The sequence below is a fragment of the Aptenodytes forsteri genome, unplaced genomic scaffold (genome assembly GCF_000699145.1).
Source record: "Aptenodytes forsteri isolate BGI_AS27 unplaced genomic scaffold, ASM69914v1 Scaffold56, whole genome shotgun sequence".
NCBI classification, from domain to species: Eukaryota; Metazoa; Chordata; class Aves; order Sphenisciformes; family Spheniscidae; genus Aptenodytes; species Aptenodytes forsteri.
In genome coordinates, this window is record NW_008796213.1 from 1,709,055 (window position 1) to 1,730,069 (window position 21,015).

General features: G+C 37.6%; 2 protein-coding genes across 4 annotated transcripts in view; one reads left to right on the forward strand and one right to left on the reverse strand.

Annotated features, from left to right (window-relative positions):
• The window catches only part of DNM1L (dynamin 1 like), a 34,438-nt gene extending 22,022 nt beyond the window's left edge, over nt 1-12,416 (forward strand). For 2 of the 3 annotated variants that reach the window (XM_009288334.2, XM_009288335.2), the window contains 6 exons: nt 680-736; nt 2,147-2,224; nt 4,507-4,674; nt 5,378-5,487; nt 7,934-8,093; nt 9,559-12,416. In XM_009288334.2, the coding sequence (XP_009286609.1) occupies nt 680-736; nt 2,147-2,224; nt 4,507-4,674; nt 5,378-5,487; nt 7,934-8,093; nt 9,559-9,615 (630 nt within the window). In that variant the 3' untranslated portion in view covers nt 9,616-12,416. The remainder of the gene's footprint in view (nt 1-679; nt 737-2,146; nt 2,225-4,506; nt 4,675-5,377; nt 5,488-7,933; nt 8,094-9,558) is intronic. The other variant, XM_009288338.2, reaches the window with a different exon arrangement.
• Nucleotides 12,417-14,528: 2,112 nt separating this feature from the next.
• YARS2 (tyrosyl-tRNA synthetase 2) lies at nt 14,529-20,113 on the reverse strand. Its single transcript, XM_009288339.2, has 4 exons — nt 19,920-20,113; nt 17,827-17,982; nt 17,326-17,496; nt 14,529-16,865 (listed from the first exon to the last, which is right to left on the reverse strand). The coding sequence occupies exons 1-4, from the start codon at nt 20,084-20,086 to the stop codon at nt 16,706-16,708; spliced, it is 654 nt and encodes a 217-aa protein (XP_009286614.1). The 5' UTR covers nt 20,087-20,113; the 3' UTR covers nt 14,529-16,705.
• Nucleotides 20,114-21,015: the final 902 nt, after the last annotated feature.

Here is a 21,015-nt window from a genome sequence, read left to right on the forward strand (position 1 = left end):
TTCAGAAACAATGTTTGTGCAAACTGCTGTGAGTACAAAAATAAGGACTTTGTGAAGTTGAACATATGAGATTATTGTATTATCGTGTGTTACTTAAGCTAGTTCTTTCCCAACATTTTCCTGAACAGGACATTGAAATTTTTGAAGAAACAAAGCACGTAAAATATCTTATCCTTATTCAGTGGACAATCAATTCCTAATTTCCAGAAAAACCAGATCTTTGTCCTGATTGCTTCAAATTCTGTTTTGCTATAAAGTGAATTCTGCCTCCTTCTTCCTTTTGGGCTAATCATAGTTAACCCTGCTGGCCACAGAATCAAATCCTTTTAGATTACGTCTAAGATTTAAAGCTTAATGAGGGCTGTAGGGTATCTATGCTGAGCCAAACTGTATAGCTTTGATCTTGTTTTAAAGGCTCTAGTTTTGATTATGGAGTGCGTTGCAAAAAGTTTTTGCAAAAGTTTTTGTATCGAGAATTTACTTTTGACCAGGTAATCGGAATAGTTTTGTCCAAATAATTGAGGTTTTCATAAGATCGTAGTATGACTACATGACACTGGATGAGATGAAATTACTAGTGTTTGTCTCTAACATGTAAGTCATCTGTAAAATATGAATCTTGCATATGTGTTGATACAGAGTAATACATAACTGAGGTCTTGCTGGATTGTTTTTAAAGGAACAAAGGCGTAACAGGTTAGCCCGGGAATTGCCTTCTGCTGTGACACGAGACAAGGTAAGTAAATGTTGATTTTTATTTATTTATTTGTTCATTTAAAGTTTAATGCATTCTCCTTTGATCCAATCTAAGTATTGGAAACTTTGATATGCTGCCCTAGTAACAGTCTTGGGAGCTTCCAGGTATTGACTTTTTTCTTTCCATTTCATAAGATAGAAGTGGAATGTTATTTTCTTCTTCCAAAGATGCAATTTTTGGCAGGTTTTAAATCTGGGATTTCTGAAGACTTGCCTATAAATTTACATTAGTATTACACTTATTCATTGAATGTCATCTGAGGTAAGGCTTAAAATGCCTGCAGATGTTAAAGATGGAGTCAGAACTTGCATGCTTAAATTTATGGCTGAGACACACTGATTTCAAAAGATAAACAAGTGATTTAAAATAGTGTGCCAACATAGTGACTTGGTGGGGTTTTTTTGTTGTTTTTTTGGGTTTTTTTTTTAAGTCACTCTTAAAACTGCAATTTATTGCAGTCTGTAAGGCTTAAAATGCCTGCAGATGTTAAAGATGGAGTCAGAACTTGCATGCTTAAATTTATGGCTGAGACACACTGATTTCAAAAGATAAACAAGTGATTTAAAATAGTGTGCCAACATAGTGACTTGGTGGGGTTTTTTTGTTGTTTTTTTGGGTTTTTTTTTTAAGTCACTCTTAAAACTGCAATTTATTGCAGTCTTGTTTTCTTTGGGAGAAGATGGTGGAGATGATGTTTTCAGTTGACCATCATAATCCAGTCATGTGTTCTGACTCTGGAGCTTGTTTAGTTTTACCAGGTTTTGGGATTAGTTCAATGACAAGTAAGTACATGGGTGGAAGAACCAAGTGTCATGGAAAACATTGCCTGGCTGTAGAAATGAATGGTCTGACAATCAGCTGGAATTTTAGACAGTTAGGTATTTAGTGTTACGTGAAGTATTTAGAATCCAAATATATGGAATATAATTTAAGCTCCTCACAGGTTGTAACAGGAGTTACTACAGCTGATAGAAATTGGTTCATTAAGTTTGTTAGCTTAAAAAAATGAGACAAAGTCCCAGAATGGATGTAGTATTACTGCCTTTAATCAGTAGAAGCCAGCTGATGGATGAACTGGGAATTTAAGGTAGCTATCTAGAGATAGTGCTCTTTGATCCTTCTTTTTATTGACTTCATATTTATATCATCAGTGTAGGAGCTGAAATGAAATTGAAGGCCAGATAAGCCAAAAGTCTCTTAATTGTCTTGGAGATGCTTTTTTTCTTTTTTCTGCTTATATTACTGTTTTGCTTGCAAATACAAACTATTTTCTTTCCTGGATTTTTAAAGATGCTAGTAGGTAAAAGTGTATGAAATTTGCTAGGTAGATTTGGTGGTCTTCAGTTGAATTTTTTTTTTTCCCCTCCCTGCATTTTTTACCTTCCTTAGTCCGCTAAAGCTCCAGGTGCATTGACACCTGCTTCCCAGGAGACTGTTACTGCTGCTTCTGCTGAGGCTGATGGCAAGGTCTGTCTTGATTTTTCCTCTAAGCACTGCATGCACATTTCTGTTGTGGTGCACCGCAGATAGTATGGAAAGCAGTTTGTATTTTGTGCTCTGTCACTGACACAGTATGCCCTACAGAGTATAGACTACTTGGCATTACTGATTTTAGTATGTGCAGTGGCAGGTAAAGATGTGCCATTAGGAGGCAAAGTCACTCACTGCTTTCTGTTTGAACTCTCGGTTGCAATATATTGTGGTGCAAGTAGGCAGCATAATTTGCCTCAAACTGTAGTCGATAGATTGTTTGGTGCAACAGTATTGTAATCAAAAGTGTTCAGCATGGTTGTTAAACTGCATGTTTTTAATGTGTTGACAGTTAAAGAAGGAGAACAGAAGATAAGCTAAAAATGTGAGTTTCCTGCTTCCTGCAGGGAATCTTTATAGGCTTCGTTCAAACTGAACCTCCTTTTTGTTGTTTTACATAATCGTTCAATCCCTGGTTTACTTATATTCATTAAATTTGTTCTGCGATGTTTTTTTACACTTTAGGTGTGCTGCTCTCATGTTAAAATAATAGCTTATTACTGTAAAGACTTTTGCTAATTGCTTTCACTTGGAGTCGGAAAAGATGGGTAGTCACAAGTTTGTGTATTAGGAGTACCAAGAGGACTCAGGCTTTCTGCTTCATTGCATATGCACATTCAGCTTCTAGTGCAAAGCTGCCACTTCTGTCCTGAACAAAGTAGTTAAAGTCAAAATCTAGTCAGTAGTAGAATTTTAACTATTCTTGTCAGAGTTTTAGAGGTTCTGATATGCTGCAAACATTAAAAAGAAATCAAGAGCTACTGTGAGGATACTGTTGTGATTTAAGAAGTTGCAGGAGGCTGCCAAATTTGGTTTAATTTGTGTTTCCCACAAAACCTGTCCTTTATTAGGTGGTACATACTCAACACTTTTTCTTGTGAAAGAATGTAGCTTTGTTTCTGAAACTACTTTGGAGATAGAGCAGGCTCCACAGTAATACTGAATGAGAGTGGCATAGGGATTTTTGCCATTTTGAATAGCTGTCTTGCAATCAGAAATAATGTCATGGAGCTTTCCCCATCAGAGATTCTCTCTTACTAGCAGAGGTTGATTTGAATTCTTATAGTGTATGTTTTACAGCGCCTCTGAACAGTTGTGCAATTTTAATAAAATTTCTGATGTGCACAGTTTAGCTGGGTTTCCTCCTAGTATGCAACTGTTAGTATTGTTTGCCATGTTTTGTTTCTCACTCTTTTTTTTTTTTTTTTTTTAGATTCAAGATCAGCCTGTGATGTTTTAATTGTAAATGCAATAGATATAAATTTAGCTTATTTTCTCCTATATCTGAAACAAGACCTAAGGAGTAGTAGTTCAGAGCCTTGAATGTTTTTCAAACAGTAATAGATTTTAAAGCACAGTAATAAATAGAATGGATACTAGGCTTATGGAAAGGTACAAAATAAAAATTACTACTGTTCCACATCAAAATAAACTGTCTTTTTTTTTATACTAGTTTAACATGTGGGGGATACCACCTACTAATACTTATTTTGTCCAGTGATTCCTGATGTTTAAGAGTTGGGTGTTATGTCCTTTTCTCAGGAGATCAGTGAGTCATTCTTTTTCTGGAACTTCCCAGAAACGCTGATCTTCACTTTCAGAAGGTGGAGATTTTTGTTTTGTTTTGATTTGGTACAAAAAAAGCCTTCTGTAAATTGAGGTCTGGCAGCACAAATACATTCATAGCTGTGGTACCCGGAAAGATAGATGTGTATATTTTTAGCTGTTTTTCTAAGAAACTTCAGGTTTTAGGTAAATAAAATACCAAAGAATTTAAATTCAAGTCTTCCAAGAGCTGTGATGATCTTCAAAACATACTTTCAGAATGATCCTGGTAGTATAGGTTGTATTGGTCCAAAGACGTATGGTAAAGTGGTAAAATCCAAATGATTTAGGAAGACCATTCCATACTTCAGAAGTGATTTGTAGACCTTTAAAATGCTGGGGAGCTTCTTTATGTGAGGCACTTTCATACTATTATTAGGAAGAATACGAGTTTTAAAAGCTTTCATTTTACTGGTACTTTGTGTCAGCTGTAAGCGGCAAAGGGAGAACAAAGGTGGGGAATGTGAAGAATAGAACGAAGGGAATATACATATGAAAATCTCTTTTTTAGTGAGTCTTACCTATAGCTCAGTAATAGTAGATTTGATCAGACACGGCTTTGCAGTGCCCAAGTTCTAACTCTCCAATGTTTCTTCATTGTGCTGTTTGTGCAGGCTGCTCCTGGAGGGGGAGATATGTCTCAGGAGCCTGGAACAGGCAATTGGAGAGGAATGCTGAAAACCTCAAAAGCAGAAGAGGTATCGGCAGAGGAAAAATCCAAGCCACCTGCAGCCCTACCTGCTAGTCCTCAAAAAGGACATGCTGTAAACCTATTAGATGTGGTGAGTCACGAAAGACAAATACCTCCTCTTCGTAGTTCAGGCTCAGGAAAGAAAACGTCTGAATTCCAGATCTTGTAACTTTGCTACTAATACATGGTATCTTTGTAAATAGTTACTGCTATAGGGACAGGGAGCTCTAGCCAGTCTCTTCTGCTTTCCTGCTCGCCCAATCCTTCATCTCCCTCCTCCCGCCCCCGGTTTCAGCCTATGATTTGGGATAACTGGCTTCCTTTCACAAATTCCTGTGCAGGTGAACTCTTGTCCAGATCGCTCTTTGTACAGAAACAAATCTTGGCTCATGGCTTAACTCAAATTCCTGCTCTTTTTTGCTGAAGTTGGCATTTTTATATTAGAGGAAAAGAATCATTAAAGACAAAAACCACTTAAGTTAAAAATAGATGGAGATCCTTTAAGTGTTTGGAGAGCTTAGTTCCTTCAGTGAACTTTTTAAAAAAATTTAGTAGTGGTGCCCTCTGACCTTTGTTTCACAGATCTGGATTTTGTCATGTCTCTAATTTTATTTCTGAAGAATTAGAGGTTTGTTGCAAGACAGGTTACATCTATCAAACTATCAGACTAAAAGAGCAATAGTTTATTTTTAGACTCTACCGTTTGAGTTTTGTTTTACTTATGCAAATGGACAGAATTGGTAAACTGAGGTGTGGTGGGTTTTATTTTTGTGGTTTTTTTTTTCCTTACATAGCCTGTACCTGTTGCACGCAAACTTTCTGCCCGTGAGCAACGAGATTGTGAAGTGATTGAACGACTTATTAAATCTTACTTCCTTATTGTCAGGAAGAACATTCAGGACAGGTAAAACTTCCTAGAAATGTTTGAGCCATACAAATGTTGTGATATCTCAAGAGTCGTGTATATAATCTTGTTACTTTATCATGTTCTTATGTTTGTAAGCAAAGAGAAAATATGAATTTTTTTTTTTTAGAAGGGGCAGCAGCAGTAAAACTTTACCCTTCACAGAATTAAGAAGCCTGAAGAAGCACTTGCTTTCCCTAATGGTTTGAGTTCTGTATTATATTAAGTAAAAGGTTTAATTATTTAGGAGATACCTGCTTTTCTGGAGGATACTGCAATTCAGATGGATGATATGCAGCAAACAACTGGAATGAACTCTAGGTGCTGTGTGGTCCTGACCGAACTTAGCTTTGCCATCTTGTTATTTCCTTTTAAATGCCTTTAAAGTTTTGCTTAATAGTTGTCATTTTTTTTTTTTTTTTTTTTTTTTTTTTTTTTAAAACATTTGTCCTCAGGTAGCATTTGTGCTTCTGGCAAAGCATGGTTTATTGCGTACCCTTCCAGCTCAAACACAGTTTATGATGTCAAGGCAAATGATTTTCAAAACTGAAAAGTTGCTGCCTGCTTGTCCTTCATGTCAGATAAGATGTTTCAGATATTTTAAAGGCAAGACAAAAATGACTGTCTTGTTTTCAATGCTTCAGCAAAAGAATTTTAGCTGTACAGGCATACCAGCACTTCAAAACTATTTGCATATTTTTAGCTAGAGGACTGAGGATGTGGAGGAGCTGGATTAGCGTTAAATATGCGTACGTAACGAAAAAAAAAATTCTATCTCGAGCATTATAAATTTGATGTATTAGGAAATCCTCACCTAATTCAGAAATATTTTTAGGAAATACCTCTTGAAGATGGTACTCATGTCCATCCCATATCATACCTGCAGAACTAATTCAGGCTCTTGGATGGTTTGGATGGTGTCTGTACCCACACAGCTTTGAACCCAAGTTTTGGGTTGCTTTCACTCTTAGCCAGGTGACTTCCAAAATATTCTAGGCTTCTTTCTTAAGCTCTTCTTTTGGTAGAACTTGCAATGTATTGGCTTGAAAGGAGAATATAAATTGAATTACTTGAGTACTAATAGATCTATAAGGTCTCATCACGATTTCCCAGAAGTCTTCCCACAACTGGCTAGTAAAGAACCATAAAGCAGCAGAATGTAGTGGGAAAATTCCCAGCCAAACTTGGGAGTATGATTCCAAAAGCTCAGATGTGTTGATGGATCTTGGTTGATCTTGGGTCTGGCTGTTCAGACTTGCATGGTCCTTGTCAACTTAATTCTACAGTGACAACTGCAGCACTCTGAGAACGAGCAAAAACTCTTCATCTGCCTTGATTCAGTTTTAGGGCTATGGGCACAAGAAAGTGATGTGGTCACTACTTCATGAGTCAGTACTGATTATACATCAACTCCCAGTCCACTCTAGTTGCAAAATACTGCTGCTAAGAATTACACCAACAAGGTAGTCTAAACTAACATGTTTTATTTCTCAGTTGGGAACAACTATCAGTATTTTTATTGTCAGTTACTGTCACTCTGATGAAATAATCTGAGGTGCACTAATTCAATTTTTGATCCTGTGTTTATATCCCCAGTTTTTGGTGCGGCATTAGTCTGATGATTTAATTTTGTCAATACTCATGTAAATATTTTTTCCCACTTTTTCAGAAGAGTACTGCTACACATATCCTAAGGCCTAAAGAAAAATCAGGTTCAGCTAGATGGAATACTTGGGGTTTTTTTCAGGAAGCTTAATGGCATGGAAATCAGAGCTAAGACAGTGGTTTCTTTCAGGTGTTTTAGCCTGACATAGAGCTGAAAAATGTTGCTCTACAGATTCTGTAGTGTCTTTCTGATGGATTGTTCTTGATTCTCATTGGTTGTTGTCTGTCTCCATTCCAGACAAATATATTTTTCACACTTAAACTCCATTTGCAGTTTTAAATTGCCCTCACGTTATGCTCTCTGATATCAGAGATAATGTGGCCCAGTGTTTGAACAGTGATCCATCCTGTTTTCAGTTCATCTGCTAAGTAAGATTGGATAGATGAATTATTTCTTTGCCTCCTTCCTTTCTCATTCACACATTAAGATTGATTCTAGGGTTGAAATACTTAGCTTTTTGTCATGCCTAGCACAGTGGAGACTCAGGTTGGTCTCTAGTGAGCAAAGTAACTTATTTTTTACACTATATACATTCATGTTCTTTACAATGCAGCTATAATGCAGCTATCCTATTTGGAAGATATTCAACAGCTCTTAAATTGCACAAGATACTGCATTTACTTGAGAGAGCGAGTGTTTTTATTTATGGTAGTGGTAAATTCCTGGTAGTTTGAGCCAAGGTTGTGTGTAGCCACTTGCTCATACGTTGCATTCTTCAATCTAGAGCAGACCTGGTTTTGAATAATTCTTTCTGAAGAAACAATCTTTATGTGCTTGCAGCGTGCCAAAGGCAGTGATGCATTTTCTGGTGAACCACGTGAAAGACACTCTTCAGAGTGAGCTGGTAGGCCAGCTGTATAAATCCTTGTTGTTGGATGACCTTCTGACGGAATCTGAGGACATGGCACAGCGCAGAAAAGAGGCAGCTGACATGCTAAAGGTATTAAAAAGATCAGGAGCTCGTGGGAATAGTTAATTAAATTGAAACCATATAAATGTGAGATTTTTTGGAAGACTTGCCTTCCTTTTTTCTTTACTGCTTTTTAGGAGTATGCCAGTGTATTACTTCTCTCTGCTAGAGGAATTAAAAGCAGTATGTGACCAGAAAGTATTATGTAGATTGAGTAGTTAGGAAGAGGTGACTTAAACTATATTTTGGGTGTAAAGCAGAAGCTCTGATCTGATGTTATTTTCAATTATTTTTTCAATTATACATTTGGTTTTAATAATTTGCTTTTATTTAACTTTACTTCATAGGGTTCAGCAGTTCTCTTTTGGGGGATTAAGCCTACAGTGTTTTAAGTGCCGTTCATGTGTATGCTTCACCCAGAGCCTACTGGCCAATGGCTGGTGTATCTGGAGAGTACCCCATAATTATGAACAGTGGGAATGTCGGGACTCACTTTGGACGACCCCCCGTGTACATCTGTATGACTGCGTTTATGACATGTCTGTGTTACAGAACTCTTCATTTCTTCATTGTTCAGTTTTGTAGTATATCAGTCTGCTACAGCTGCAGCAGAAATAATGCTGCTTTGGTCTGAACTGCATAGAAAAGAACTGCCAGTTCAGCTCACTGAAGAAGCGGCAAGAGGTGCTTCTCTCTCATACACGGTGTGGTCAGACAGTGCGTGTCTGAGAGATTGGATACCCTGAGATACCGCTTGTCCAAGACCACCTGCAGCAAGTTTAATCTTTGCTATTATATGATCAACATTTGAGTGAGGGGAACTGTCTGTTAACAGTTTTTTAAACTGTAAACTTATAGGGCCAAACTTATAGCTCAGATTTCCCCAAATTGGAGTAGTACTTTAAATAATGTTAGTATTAGTTGGTACTCTGAGCTTTTAAATTTGCAAAGTTTAGCAGGCTAGACTGTAATGAATGCATCGGAATGCTAAAAGTGATATAAAATAGGTACAGTTTCCCTTTTATTTTGAGGAAAGTTTAAAACATTAAAACTGTGTGGTGAAAAAGTCTGCCCTTGAGAGTTTATTTATAAATACAAAATGTTAAGACAAACAGGTGTTATTGGGAACACTGAGTATGTAGAAGTTGCTCAAAACAATGACAAAGAGCTCTTTTTGCTTCTAACTGGAAGTTCAGTTTTCAATTAATTTTTAATTCTTATCTCTCTAGAGAAATGGTTTAATGACACCTATGCTAAGTTTTACCATTACCTTCTGCTTTGTAGTATTTTCTACTTGGCTAATTTTTTGCAGATGGAAGGCTTCAGAGTTGTTAATCAACGTTGTTGCAGGTTGTTACCACTTGTTTCAAAATGAAAATGATTAGCTTTAATTTGATTTTTAACATCACACTTCCTAGACTGCTGCTGTTACCTCTTTGAGAAATCTCTTCAGAAATACTAAATAACTTCAGCTTTTCTGTCTTTCTGTGTGCAGGCCCTGCAGCGAGCCAGTCAGATCATTGCAGAGATTCGTGAGACACATCTTTGGTGAAGACTGTACCAGCCACTCTATTTATATGCATCGGAGGTTACATTGACTTCAAAATTGCTAGGCATGGTATACGGAGTAGAATTTTTATTTATGAACTCTTACCTGTGTACTGCGACTGTGTAAATCTGCTCATGTAAAGACAGTTGGTTTGATTTGCAAACAGAAAAATGTGCTGTATTTTGCAAAATCAGTCATATTTAATCCACATAATAAATGGCTCTAAATGTTTCCTTACCAGCTTTCTGGTGCAAATTAAAGCAGACCAAGTCTACTGTCTCAGCGACAGTCTCATTTGAACTTGGGGAAAAAACCATGAAAGTTCCAGTGCCTGACTTGCTAAACAGGTTGCCTGTGGTTAAGATGGACGGTGTAGTCTTGTGGCATAGTTTTAAGCTGCTTTTACAATAGAAGTTTAAATACTGTGGAGAGAAGAGCGCACCGAGTACTTTCATTCATGAATATATTGCATGCACTATGACAGATGGAGGTATCAATTTTATAGCACAGTAGAGATGTCTACCGTATTACTATGTATGTGTGTCCCCGTTTTTTTTCCCCAAATGTTAAAACTGCAGACAAAACTTTGAACTTCATTTAATGGAGTATCATGTAGGAAGAATTAGCCTGGAGCTTGCAAACAGTAACAGCCTACGAAAAAGTGGGTGCAAAGTTATTCATGTGCACTGGAGCTTGTGTATAAATGTTGGGGATTATAATCAGGTACAAGAACACCTTCCCCTTCCTCCCCCCTGGGACCAAGCCCCTGGACCATCCAATAGTAGATTTGTTCTGGCAGAATTGAAAAATAAACATGGATTTCAAAACTGTTACGGGATAGTAAGTGTTTCTTTTAAAAACAGATTAAGTTGGCCAGGGAGAAGGGGATCCCCACAACTTCCTCCAAATTTTGGAATGTATGACAGTATGAAAAGAAGTCTGTGGGATTGCAATATTTATACCAGAGATTACAGTTACTTTTGAGGAAATTTTACTGTGCTGTAAGTAGCTTTTTTTCTTTTTTTGAGGACAATCCTAAAATTAGGGAATTTTAGGTTAGAAATTAAGTTGATGAGTTATTTTCTTCTGGTTATAATTCATACAGATAAATATTGATCACACTAGCCTTTAAAAAGTAAACATTTTAATTTTTATGAATAAAAATTTATTTAAATTCCAGCCAGCACACTTGCATGTACTTTTCAAGCAGATTCACTTTTTTGTATAAAGTAAAAATGTTTACTATGGTGTTGCTCATATTTTATATCTTTAACACAACTTGCATGAAAAATAGGACACTGCTGTTAACATCCATGGCTTGCTTTTATGATATTGGGCCAATATAGTGATGTTTTTATTACCATATTCAGTTCCTTCCCCATTTCATCAGTTAACAGAAATGGAATTCTTTTTGTAAGCTGCTAAAGATTAAGACCTTGGTTTACAAGAAGGTCTGTTTAAAAATGTATTTATCTCATTGTAATCTTCAGTTTGGCACCAATATAAGCACAAGGAGTTAAGTCCGACAGATGCAACTTTTGGATATTTTTATGGATGATCTGAAATAATTCATGCAGAACACAGAAATACATTCGGTAGTTTTAAACAGCCTAAAATGTCGTGATGTATACATTACATGTAATGAATACAAAGGAAGTAATTTTAACTTCTTGCATTGTATCCAGGGATGGTAGTTCTCAGATTGAAGAAATGTGACTGTAGTGAAGTTGAAGTGCAAGCCACTTCTCAAATCAATTTTGGTGAACAGTGAAAGCTTTTAATAGTTTTGTCAAAATCATTACATTTCTGGTTGGAATTCACTTGACACCTCGTTCCCTTCTACTTTCAACGTCTAAGTAGTATGTTTTCAACAAGGTAGAGCCGTCCATAAGTGAACTGCTACCTAAGCTTTAACTCCCAATGTTCAGTCAACAGTCTGTTGTGAAGAAATATTCTGACTTGTAAAGTTTTGAAATGCTGCATAAAGCAAATAAATTCCATTTATTTAAGAAATTCCTGCAAGTGATAACTGGCTCTGTAATGTCATGTGAAATTTCCACAGTGTTAATTTGTTTTTTGAAAGGTTATGACTTTTTTGTTTGTTTCACAAAAATTTTCAATTTGGTAAAGTTTGAGTGCCAAGAAATGAACTTGATTTGTAATCCTTAATGCAAGTCTTCAAAAATCCGTGCTGTAACAGTCCTGTTATTAAATAAACAGATAATACACAAAATTAATTATCCCAGAAACAAAGTTTTGAACTGACTTGTAGTTCAGGTGGCAGGACTGAATATGCTCTTACAAGTTAATAGTGTTGTAACTATCTGTATTTGTACAGCCTTACGTATGTTTGCACTTGCCCTCATGCAATTCTACATTGTTAGTTCTTGTATAGTTGCGTAAGTAATAGTGTAGTCAGGCTGCTAGTGGCTAGCAACGGTTTTTAAACAATCTGTTGTCTGGAATTGAACTAAAATACTTAAAATGCTACTGTTACTGCCACCATTAAAAGAAATTATGGGGAAACTATGGAAAAAAGCCTAATGAAGGCAGCAACTGAAAAATTCCCAGATTAAACTGATGGTTTACAAATGTCTTGTAGTTCACCTTATTTAATTTAAACTAGAAATACTTTTTTCATCAATGCACAAATTTCAGCCAACTTAAAATAACTTGCTATGCAGTGAAACACACAATCATGGGGGGAGAATAACCACTGTAGTTAAGTTTAGATTAGTAAATGTTTGACATTAATACCTGACCCATGTGTGGTACTACTGTAAATAAAACATAGTATCCCTATGTGAACAGAGTTTGTCAATAAATTGCTTGGGTTTTGTAGTAATCAGTTTCAAATTTCACTTAGTGGAATAGATGGGTAGGGGGGATGTCTGTGTCCTTCAAACTGTGTTTTGAAGTAAACATAAAACTTATGTAAAACTTGCCTTTACCCTGTGCTTTATGGAGGATTGACTTTGAAAGATGCCAGATGGGACACTGCAAACTCAGGTCCCTGCTTTATGGAATACAGCAGGGGAAACAACTTGCCAGTCTGTTGTACCCCTGTTGGTAACTTGAATTGAATTATCATCTTGAGTATTTTTTTTTTCACAGTTAAATCCTTTAGCTATGAGAGTGGTTGTTAGCTAGTGTTTTCTGTAGATACTGAAGATCTCAAATGCATCTGCTTTTTAACTTGTTGCCAGTTAAACTCTGTGCTTTGAGGTGAGAGCTAGACGATTAATACTTCAAAGTTTAAAAGAAAGACGGAGTAGACCACCTGAATATAGTTTTATGCCTACTGACACTGTTTAAACTAGTGAAGGTGCTTTCATGCTCCCATAGCTCCCTTTTAGTTTACTTGCTGTGCGCCCTTTCACCCTTTTTACCTCTTCACTGCTAGCTGCCACAATAATGTTAAATTCAGGTCCTCCAGTTTTTGCTGTCCCTAGATGCTGTACAAATGTTTTTGGTGGTTTTTTTTTTTAGTATCTATCTGGCCCAAATAATTACTTCTCTTCTTGCACTTCCAAATCGCACATTTGTAGATATGTTAAATATACTTTAATATTAGTTACTACTTGTTTACATTTGAACAAGCTATGTATCTGATTACCTGAACATACCCATTTTGGGGTATATGGGAAATGAGACCAGGCTAAGAAAGAATACTTGATTTTTTTGGTCATCCTTGATTCTCGGCCTAAGTATTCAAATGCTCAGTTGTGATAACCTGTACAGTCATGAAAAGTAGTGGTTGTGTCCAGCTTTTTCTTTGGAAAGAGTCAGGGAAGGGTTTGGATTGCTAGGAGTTGGTCAAAAGGAAGTGTGGACTAAATTTCTTGGAGTTTATGGATCTTATTAAAACCCTTGTATGCCAAGAATTTAATTCACTTTTGTATTTGTAAAAATAAATAAAATCCTTTTAATACTTGATCAAAGTGGGTACTAATGCTTTTAAGAAAAAGCTGAAATTTGTGGATGTATGTGTATCTGCATCTGTATTAAGTACTGCAGGCTATCAGTACTTAAAGGGGGCTTATAAAAAAGATGGCAGCAAACTTTTTAGCAGGGCCTGTTGTGACAGGACAAGGGGGAATGGCTTTAAACTAAAGGGGGGTAGATTTAGACTAGATAGAAGGAAGACATTTTTTTATGCCGAGGCTGGTGAAACACTGGCACAGGTTCCCCAGAGAGGTGGTGGCTGCCTGATCCCTGGAAACATTCAAGGTCAGGTTGGACGGGGCTCTGAGCAACCTGATCTAGTTGAAGATGTCCCTGCCCAGGGCAGGGGGGTTGGACTAGATGACCTTTAGAGGTCCCTTCCAACCCAAACTGTTCTACGATTCTATGATTTGGAGATGAAGGAAAAAGGCTGAAGAGAGGTCAGACATGAAACATGACTTGCTCTACTCCTAGCAGTTTATTTCCTGCAACCAGAAACTAACTGTCAAATCTGATCTGTTGTATTTCTCTGGAGGCTAACATGGGTGTGTACCGGTATATTTTGTTGCCAGGTGCGTGTTTCTATATTGCTATAATACTTCTGCCATTTAAGGAACAAGGTAGCTATATTAAGTGGATGAACTTAACTTTCCCTTCCCTTCTTCTACCCTTGTGGTTTTTTCCTCCATATGCTTTGTTTAGGATAGTGCTGATCATTACTGCAGCTTAAGGCAAAGTAACAAGCAACACAAACTGGTCCTGAAGGCTAACAGGCTACGTAGAGCTTTTTTTTTAAGGTAGGAATGACTTGACTACTTTTTATTTTTCTTTATGTAACGGAGATTAGGATAGAGATATCTCATTATCAGGCAGATAAGTGGGATCTAGGAACTAACACTAGTAACTCCATGTGGTGAGCTAGTAAAAGTGCTACCATATTACAGTTTAATAAGCTGAAGAAACTGATGTATAAGCAGCAAGCCACTATAGTTTATTACTATTGAAATCTTGATTGACAATGCACATAAAGCCAACACCAAGTTGATCAACATCAAGTAAAAAAAAAAAAAAGAAACTGAAAAACACTCACCTAAAAAAACCCAACAGAAACTCCCCACCCAACTATAGAATATCTGGATTCTTGAGACTTACTAACATACTGAAATCTTGATTGACAGTGCAAATAAAGCTAACACTAAGTTGGTCACATCAAGTTGATCAACATCATGTAAAAAAGAAACAAACCAAACAACCACCCACCTAAAAAACCCAATGGAAACTCCCCACCCAACTATAGAATATCTGGATTCTTGGGACTTTACTTACGTTTCTTACGATTTCCCCATTCTTCTTATAGGCTGGGTGGTTTTAAACCAGCTGAAATACCATGACTTAGAACAATATAAAAGAGATGGTGATGAGTTGCCACATTCACGTAGCTAAGATTAAGGCCTCTCCCCTGTGGCTGCTGTGACCGCAGAACTATATTGCCTAGGAGTTTCATGGACAAAGAAATCACTCTCCTTGGCCTAAGGGTGAGGATTACTCTACACCTTGAAAACAACACTGCAGCCAAGGCCCAAAGCAATCAATCACCTCATAAATGAGACTGGGGGTTTATGTTTTTGCACTGGGGCAGGGAGGGTCCCTTAATAAAAAAGTTCTGAGCCAGCCAGCTACATTACTGCATTCTAAGTCAATTAACCAGTTCTAAGTAATTCAAATATGGGCTTGTACTACAAATAATCTTGGTAAAAACACATGTGGGTTTTGTTGTTGTTCAGGTGACCTGGCTGAAATACTGTGGCACCTATATTGCCTAGGCAACCCAATCCCAAACCCCACCATGGGAAGGGACTTTAGCAAGGTGGTGTACTCCATGCTTATTTGATTCCAGGTGTGTAAGCAGCTGTAGTGGCTAGTAATAAAAAGGGGTGGTGGTGTTTCAGAGCAATAAAGTAATACTACCTTTAAATGTAGATGTTGCTATTCTACCAACTCTTGAAGTACATTCTCACTTTCATGCCATCTTTACAAGAAAATGAGGAAGCTATGATCCCAAATGTTGGCTAGGCCATAAGCAGTAGGATCACTTTCTGCTCTTTTGTGAAGAAGTGCAGCTTTTGCATGTTGCCCTATCTGAAGGGTCTGACTTTTTTAATTGCAAAAGCACTATAGCTTCCCTCACGTTTCCTGGTCCAGATGATACCCTTGTGCTGCTGTTCACCCACAACTCCTAGGCATCTAAAATCAAAAAAGTTTTCATGTACATGCTTCAAATCTTCTGGTATAATATACTATCTTGCAAATGACTGTAGAGCTCACAGAACTAGTGCCAGGATACACCTTCAACAAAGATTCCAGATAGCACAGAGGCATCCACGTAATTCAGAGGACTGAAGCAGCGGAATGAGTATCACCCACATTGCACACAGTGTGTGTGCTTAGTGGCATAAAAGGGCTTCATCAGGCTGATTTAAGCTTTGAAAGGCTCTATACTCTCTTATATTTCAAAAAGTGAATTTGCTCTGTATTACCACATTAAGGCTGGAAAGCTTTTTTCCAAATGCCCCCATACATAAACAGTAAGAAGCTTACATATTAGGGCTTAATCATTCTACTCATTTATTGTGAATCTTCTGCAGCTTCCTTCAAAGCAAACTTGTTCAGAAAAAAAAATGTTGATCATAGGTGGGTCCTCCTTACCCACTTCCGCAGCTTTCTCTGTTGGGATGAAGTCAAACTGGACAGCAGCATGCATCCTCTGTAAGAAGTACTGGTTTCAAGTATGCTTTTGCTCATCTTGCTGTGGATTATGCTGTAGAGTACCTGGCCACTGTTCTACAACACAGAAGGTTGTTAATGGAGGGGAAGAGCATCTCCATCTTCAGACTCTGAAATTAATCTTTTCATCTTCTTGTGCATATCCTCTTATGAATGGTGCTTTGAATAAGGCAGAGTATCTAAAAATCTCTTCAATGGTATAACTTAGCTGCCTTTGTTTGAACTCTGTTGGTGTATTTTGAGAATGAAACTATGGTATTGGGCAGTCTGTGAGCTGCGTAGCAATGCACAGTGTAGAAACATCTTAAGTACATCTTTGAGCAAGAGAGTGAAAATGATACATCATTTTAGGGAGACGTTCTCGTCACAACTGCAGCCATTTTATAATGTAGTAATTTTTCTTTCCAATCCTAAGCAATGATACTCCATTCTTGAGAATATGCTGTCCGAGAATAAGAACAGTCTCGGGATTAGTTACTCGAATCCCATTTATTGAAACTCCACCATCTGTAATTTTCTGATACCTTAAAAAAAAACAAAAACAACAACCAGTAATTGCAAGAAGCAGCTATTTATTGCTGTTAAGTATTGAAAGTTCAGTTAAGGGTTTTTTAGTTTGATCCATAATTGAATAAATTTTAATTCTCTTGCACTTTACTTTTAGTCCAGGTCAAGAGTGACTGAAATTAACCTTAGCCTCTACCACTCCCATTCTTTCTGAGAGGTATAAGGAAACTTAGGCTGTTGCCTTCGACTGTCCCTTCAAGTGTAGATTTTACAGCTAAGGTACATGAGACTGCATTATCCTACACTTTCACATCAAAATGGAATGAGGCCGCCTGCTCCCCTCTTCCTTAATGCTGGTATGTAGATCACTAGCCTGTTTCTACTTGAATTGGCTGTCCTAATTGTTTAACTTCTGAAAGCATACCACTACAGCCTGTTTATGTGAGGTATTACCAAAGAGCACAGGTGATAACATACCCACTAGGTCCATCTGGAATGGCATTTGCTTTGCGACACAAGTCAAGAACATTCATTCCAGGTTCAAGCATCAATTCAGCTGAAGGAGCTTGTCTAAAAAGTTCCTGTAACTCTTGGTCAGACATAGCTTCCAATGCCTCCACGCTGCTGTAATAAAGGGCCTTAGTACACCTGTGAGAACAAAGATCATTCAAAATACAGTGCTACTCTCATCTTCACACAAAGCGCTACTGAACTAATCAGATTTCCCTCCCCAACTTCTTCTGAGGGTCCACACAGTAATGGAAGTACTTAAAGTACACCCCAATTTTTTTTTATCGTAACCCACTGCACTGCAATTTTTTTTTATAGTTAATGTATTTTTAAGTCTACAGAATTACTACGTTTTTCTCTTTTAACAGCTGAGCAACAAGTAACTACATGAAAATAGTCCCTGAAAAGCTATGGATAATTACCATTGAATAAATCTGAAAGAAAACTGCTCGACAAATCAAACTTCACCTCTTAGCAGATTCTAGCCCCTCTCTACCATGAACAAGCTTGGTTACTTCTGCAGCAAGTCGTTTCTGAGGGCCCCATTTTTCAGGTTCTTTAGCATGCATTTCCATGATGTGGTCAATCTCCTCAAGAGGAATGAAGGTGAAGAGTTTCAGGTATCTACGAGCAAGGAAAAAATTACTTTGTCTATATAGCCATCATTACAGATTTCCTACCTTTGTCATTCAAACTTCATTAGCTACCCTAAAATGATTCTTAATTTAAGAAATCCGTATTACAGATACTCTGACTTTCAAACAACTCTGTTTTTGCCCACATGCTTCAGCTTACCAGAATAACTCACATTTAGCATTCCAGTTAGGGTAATGTCTTCAGACATAAGGTAGTGTCAAATGCTTTTATAAAGCTTGTACTGCAATCAACAACTTGGTTTTCTCTTGAAACATTTACTTTACAGGATTTATTGCAATTGTGTCAACTAACAAGGTTTTATATTATATTCTTACTAGCTGCACAATATGCTAATGCAAAGTACCACTGCCATTCTGTGGTGATCATGGGACAGAAGTATGCTATGTATTGATGAGTATCTCAACAGGAAGATTATTAAGGATAATCGAGAATTTAAAGGTGCCTATCTAAGCACAGTCCATTTTAATGGACTTGCAGTAGTATGAAATGCAGTGTATTAAAAAAAGGTACCTTTACTGTTACAAAGTCTGAACGCAAGAAACATTTTAATGTCAAGTACCCACATACCCTTCTTATCAGTCTGAAAAGTGTTGTGGATGCAGAACCTGAATTTGAAATATCAAGGCATAAACCTTTGAAAGAGGTAACTGAGTTATGAGACAGGTCACAATATGAAAGGGAAATACATGTCTGAGGTTTATGAAGACTCAGATTTGACAGTAATATTGGAGTTTAAAGAAAAGCAGGTTTAAGAGAGAACATATAGCAACTCACTAAAATTAATGTAATGCCCTGAATAAAGCTATCGGCTATTTATTTTCAGCCATCTAACTGGCACACCAGCATGGAGGCTAGCCATCAGTGAAGGAAACCTGTCAAATGGTATTTCTCATATTTTCGCTACCCTTTCATGTTCTCATTATATGATTTTAATATTTTTACACTGGTCAGTAAGAATATGAGTTATGTGTGGTTGACGTGGACTCAGAGATAGCACAATGAATCCAAGATGAGGTTTTGCTCCTTGGAATTGCTCTACCCTAGGTAATGATTATTCAGAATTTTGTCTTTGTATGTGCTACAGCTTTAAGTAGTAGTTGGGCAGTGCTAACTGTCTCCTAGGCATGTTTTTAGCTAGACCAGTGGTCTCCAAAGTGGGGTGCCAGCACCCCAGGAGGTACACAAGATGATCCATTGGGGTGCAGGAAGAAAATTTTAGAACTTCAGTAGTACATTTATATAATCTATAAATAAATACACAGGTATTGGGACTGCATGCTCAAGATTTTTTTTACTGATAGGGGCGCATGACTGCTAATCTACACAGTTAATACAATCATAAATAGGAACTTCTTGGCTTTTTCCTAACAAGGCACTATTTCAATTCACTTAGGGATACGCAGTTTTTAATGTGGTGCAGTTCTAGAAGCTGAACTTTATGTATTTGTTTATAACCAGTTAAGTAGCTTCTTGCAATTAGAATGTAGTGTTTCTGGATACTTCATATTAGGTAAAAACTTGTAGTAATTGACATCTATTAAACTGCAGTTGCTTATTACTTGGCAGGAGAGATTTCATTTGGTACTGTGATGTCACAGTACTGAAACTGACAAGCCTCATAAGATAAAGTCACCCCACGGGTAGCACAAAACGTGTTGTGCTTCACTTGCTTGTTCATCCACGTTCCAGTTTTACGATGCATATGCCAGCATACGGAGACAGGTTCCACTACCCTGTATACTTAGGAACCAGTCATGCCTGCTCATTTAATGAACGTACAGTTATAATTAACATCTACTTCTGGAGCTCGCGCTGCACATATCCACGCGAAACAGTTACAGAGAACAATTAGGATCAGGTTTTATAAACAATGACAAAAAGCAAGATGAAGAAAAACTACTTACTTTTCAACTATGTTATCTTGTTGTCTGACAAAAAACTGATATAGCTCAAATGGAGAAGTCTTATCTCTATTTAGCCAAACTGCATTGCCAGCAGTCTTTCCCAGTTTATCTCCAGTAGTACTGGTAATAAGAGGTACAGTAATTCCAAACACATCTGTTCCTGTCATCCTGAGAAGGAGAAGAGTCGCTACATGTTAAAAAAAAAAACAAAAATAAAAAAAATCATATCTTGGTAAAGTTGAGTAAAACGTAGGCATTCTGTAAGTCTATCCTTGATATAAAGCATTTAAAAAAGCTGGGTGGGGTGGAGTGGGTGAGGGGCAAAACATGCCAGAACACTGTTTTGTGAATAGTGCGTTAGGAAAACAAAACCCCACACCTTGAACTTAAAAATTTAAGTTCTTTTGTGTGCAACAAACAAGTTTCCATACTTGAAATAAGTAGTTTCATGAGCAACAGCACTAGCAAATTCAAGCGTCCTGTACGTTTTGTCTTCTGCTCTGAGCACTAACTGAAGCTGCTGGTGTGGCTGGCACCCTTGGGACTTGGGTCTGTGGCTTTTCTGTGCCGATTCTCTAATGTCTGGTAATAGTCGAGCACGTGCTGAAGTAGCAGCAGTGCCAGGTACTCACCGATTTGCTTGTATACTTCTGCCAATTTTGTAAGACTTGCACCGAATTTGGTGGATAAGCAAAAGGCTCATCATCATCATGTTTCATCTTACTTCCGAGAGAACAACTGCAACCGTCTTTACCAATGTACCACAACTGCCTCTACTTCGGTGTGATTACACTAGACCGCGTTTGCCAGCAGAAGGCTTGCCTCGATTTTGTCCGTCTCAGGAGACCCGATTTTGGTTCTTGGGCAAATACGCTCACTAAAACAAGAACCCGTGCCTTTTGTGAAAAATTCATTAAGATTTCATGGAAAAGGCTTAAAACCACGGCCAGAATGTACGTGCGTGCCAGGCTCGCGGTCAGGACAATTAATTCTTCCTGCCAAGTCCCGCAGTTTTGCCTCATGCCAGCTCTCCGAGGGGCGACTGCCACCACGGGGGCTGCACAGACTTGGGACACCCGCCGCCCTGACCCCGCGC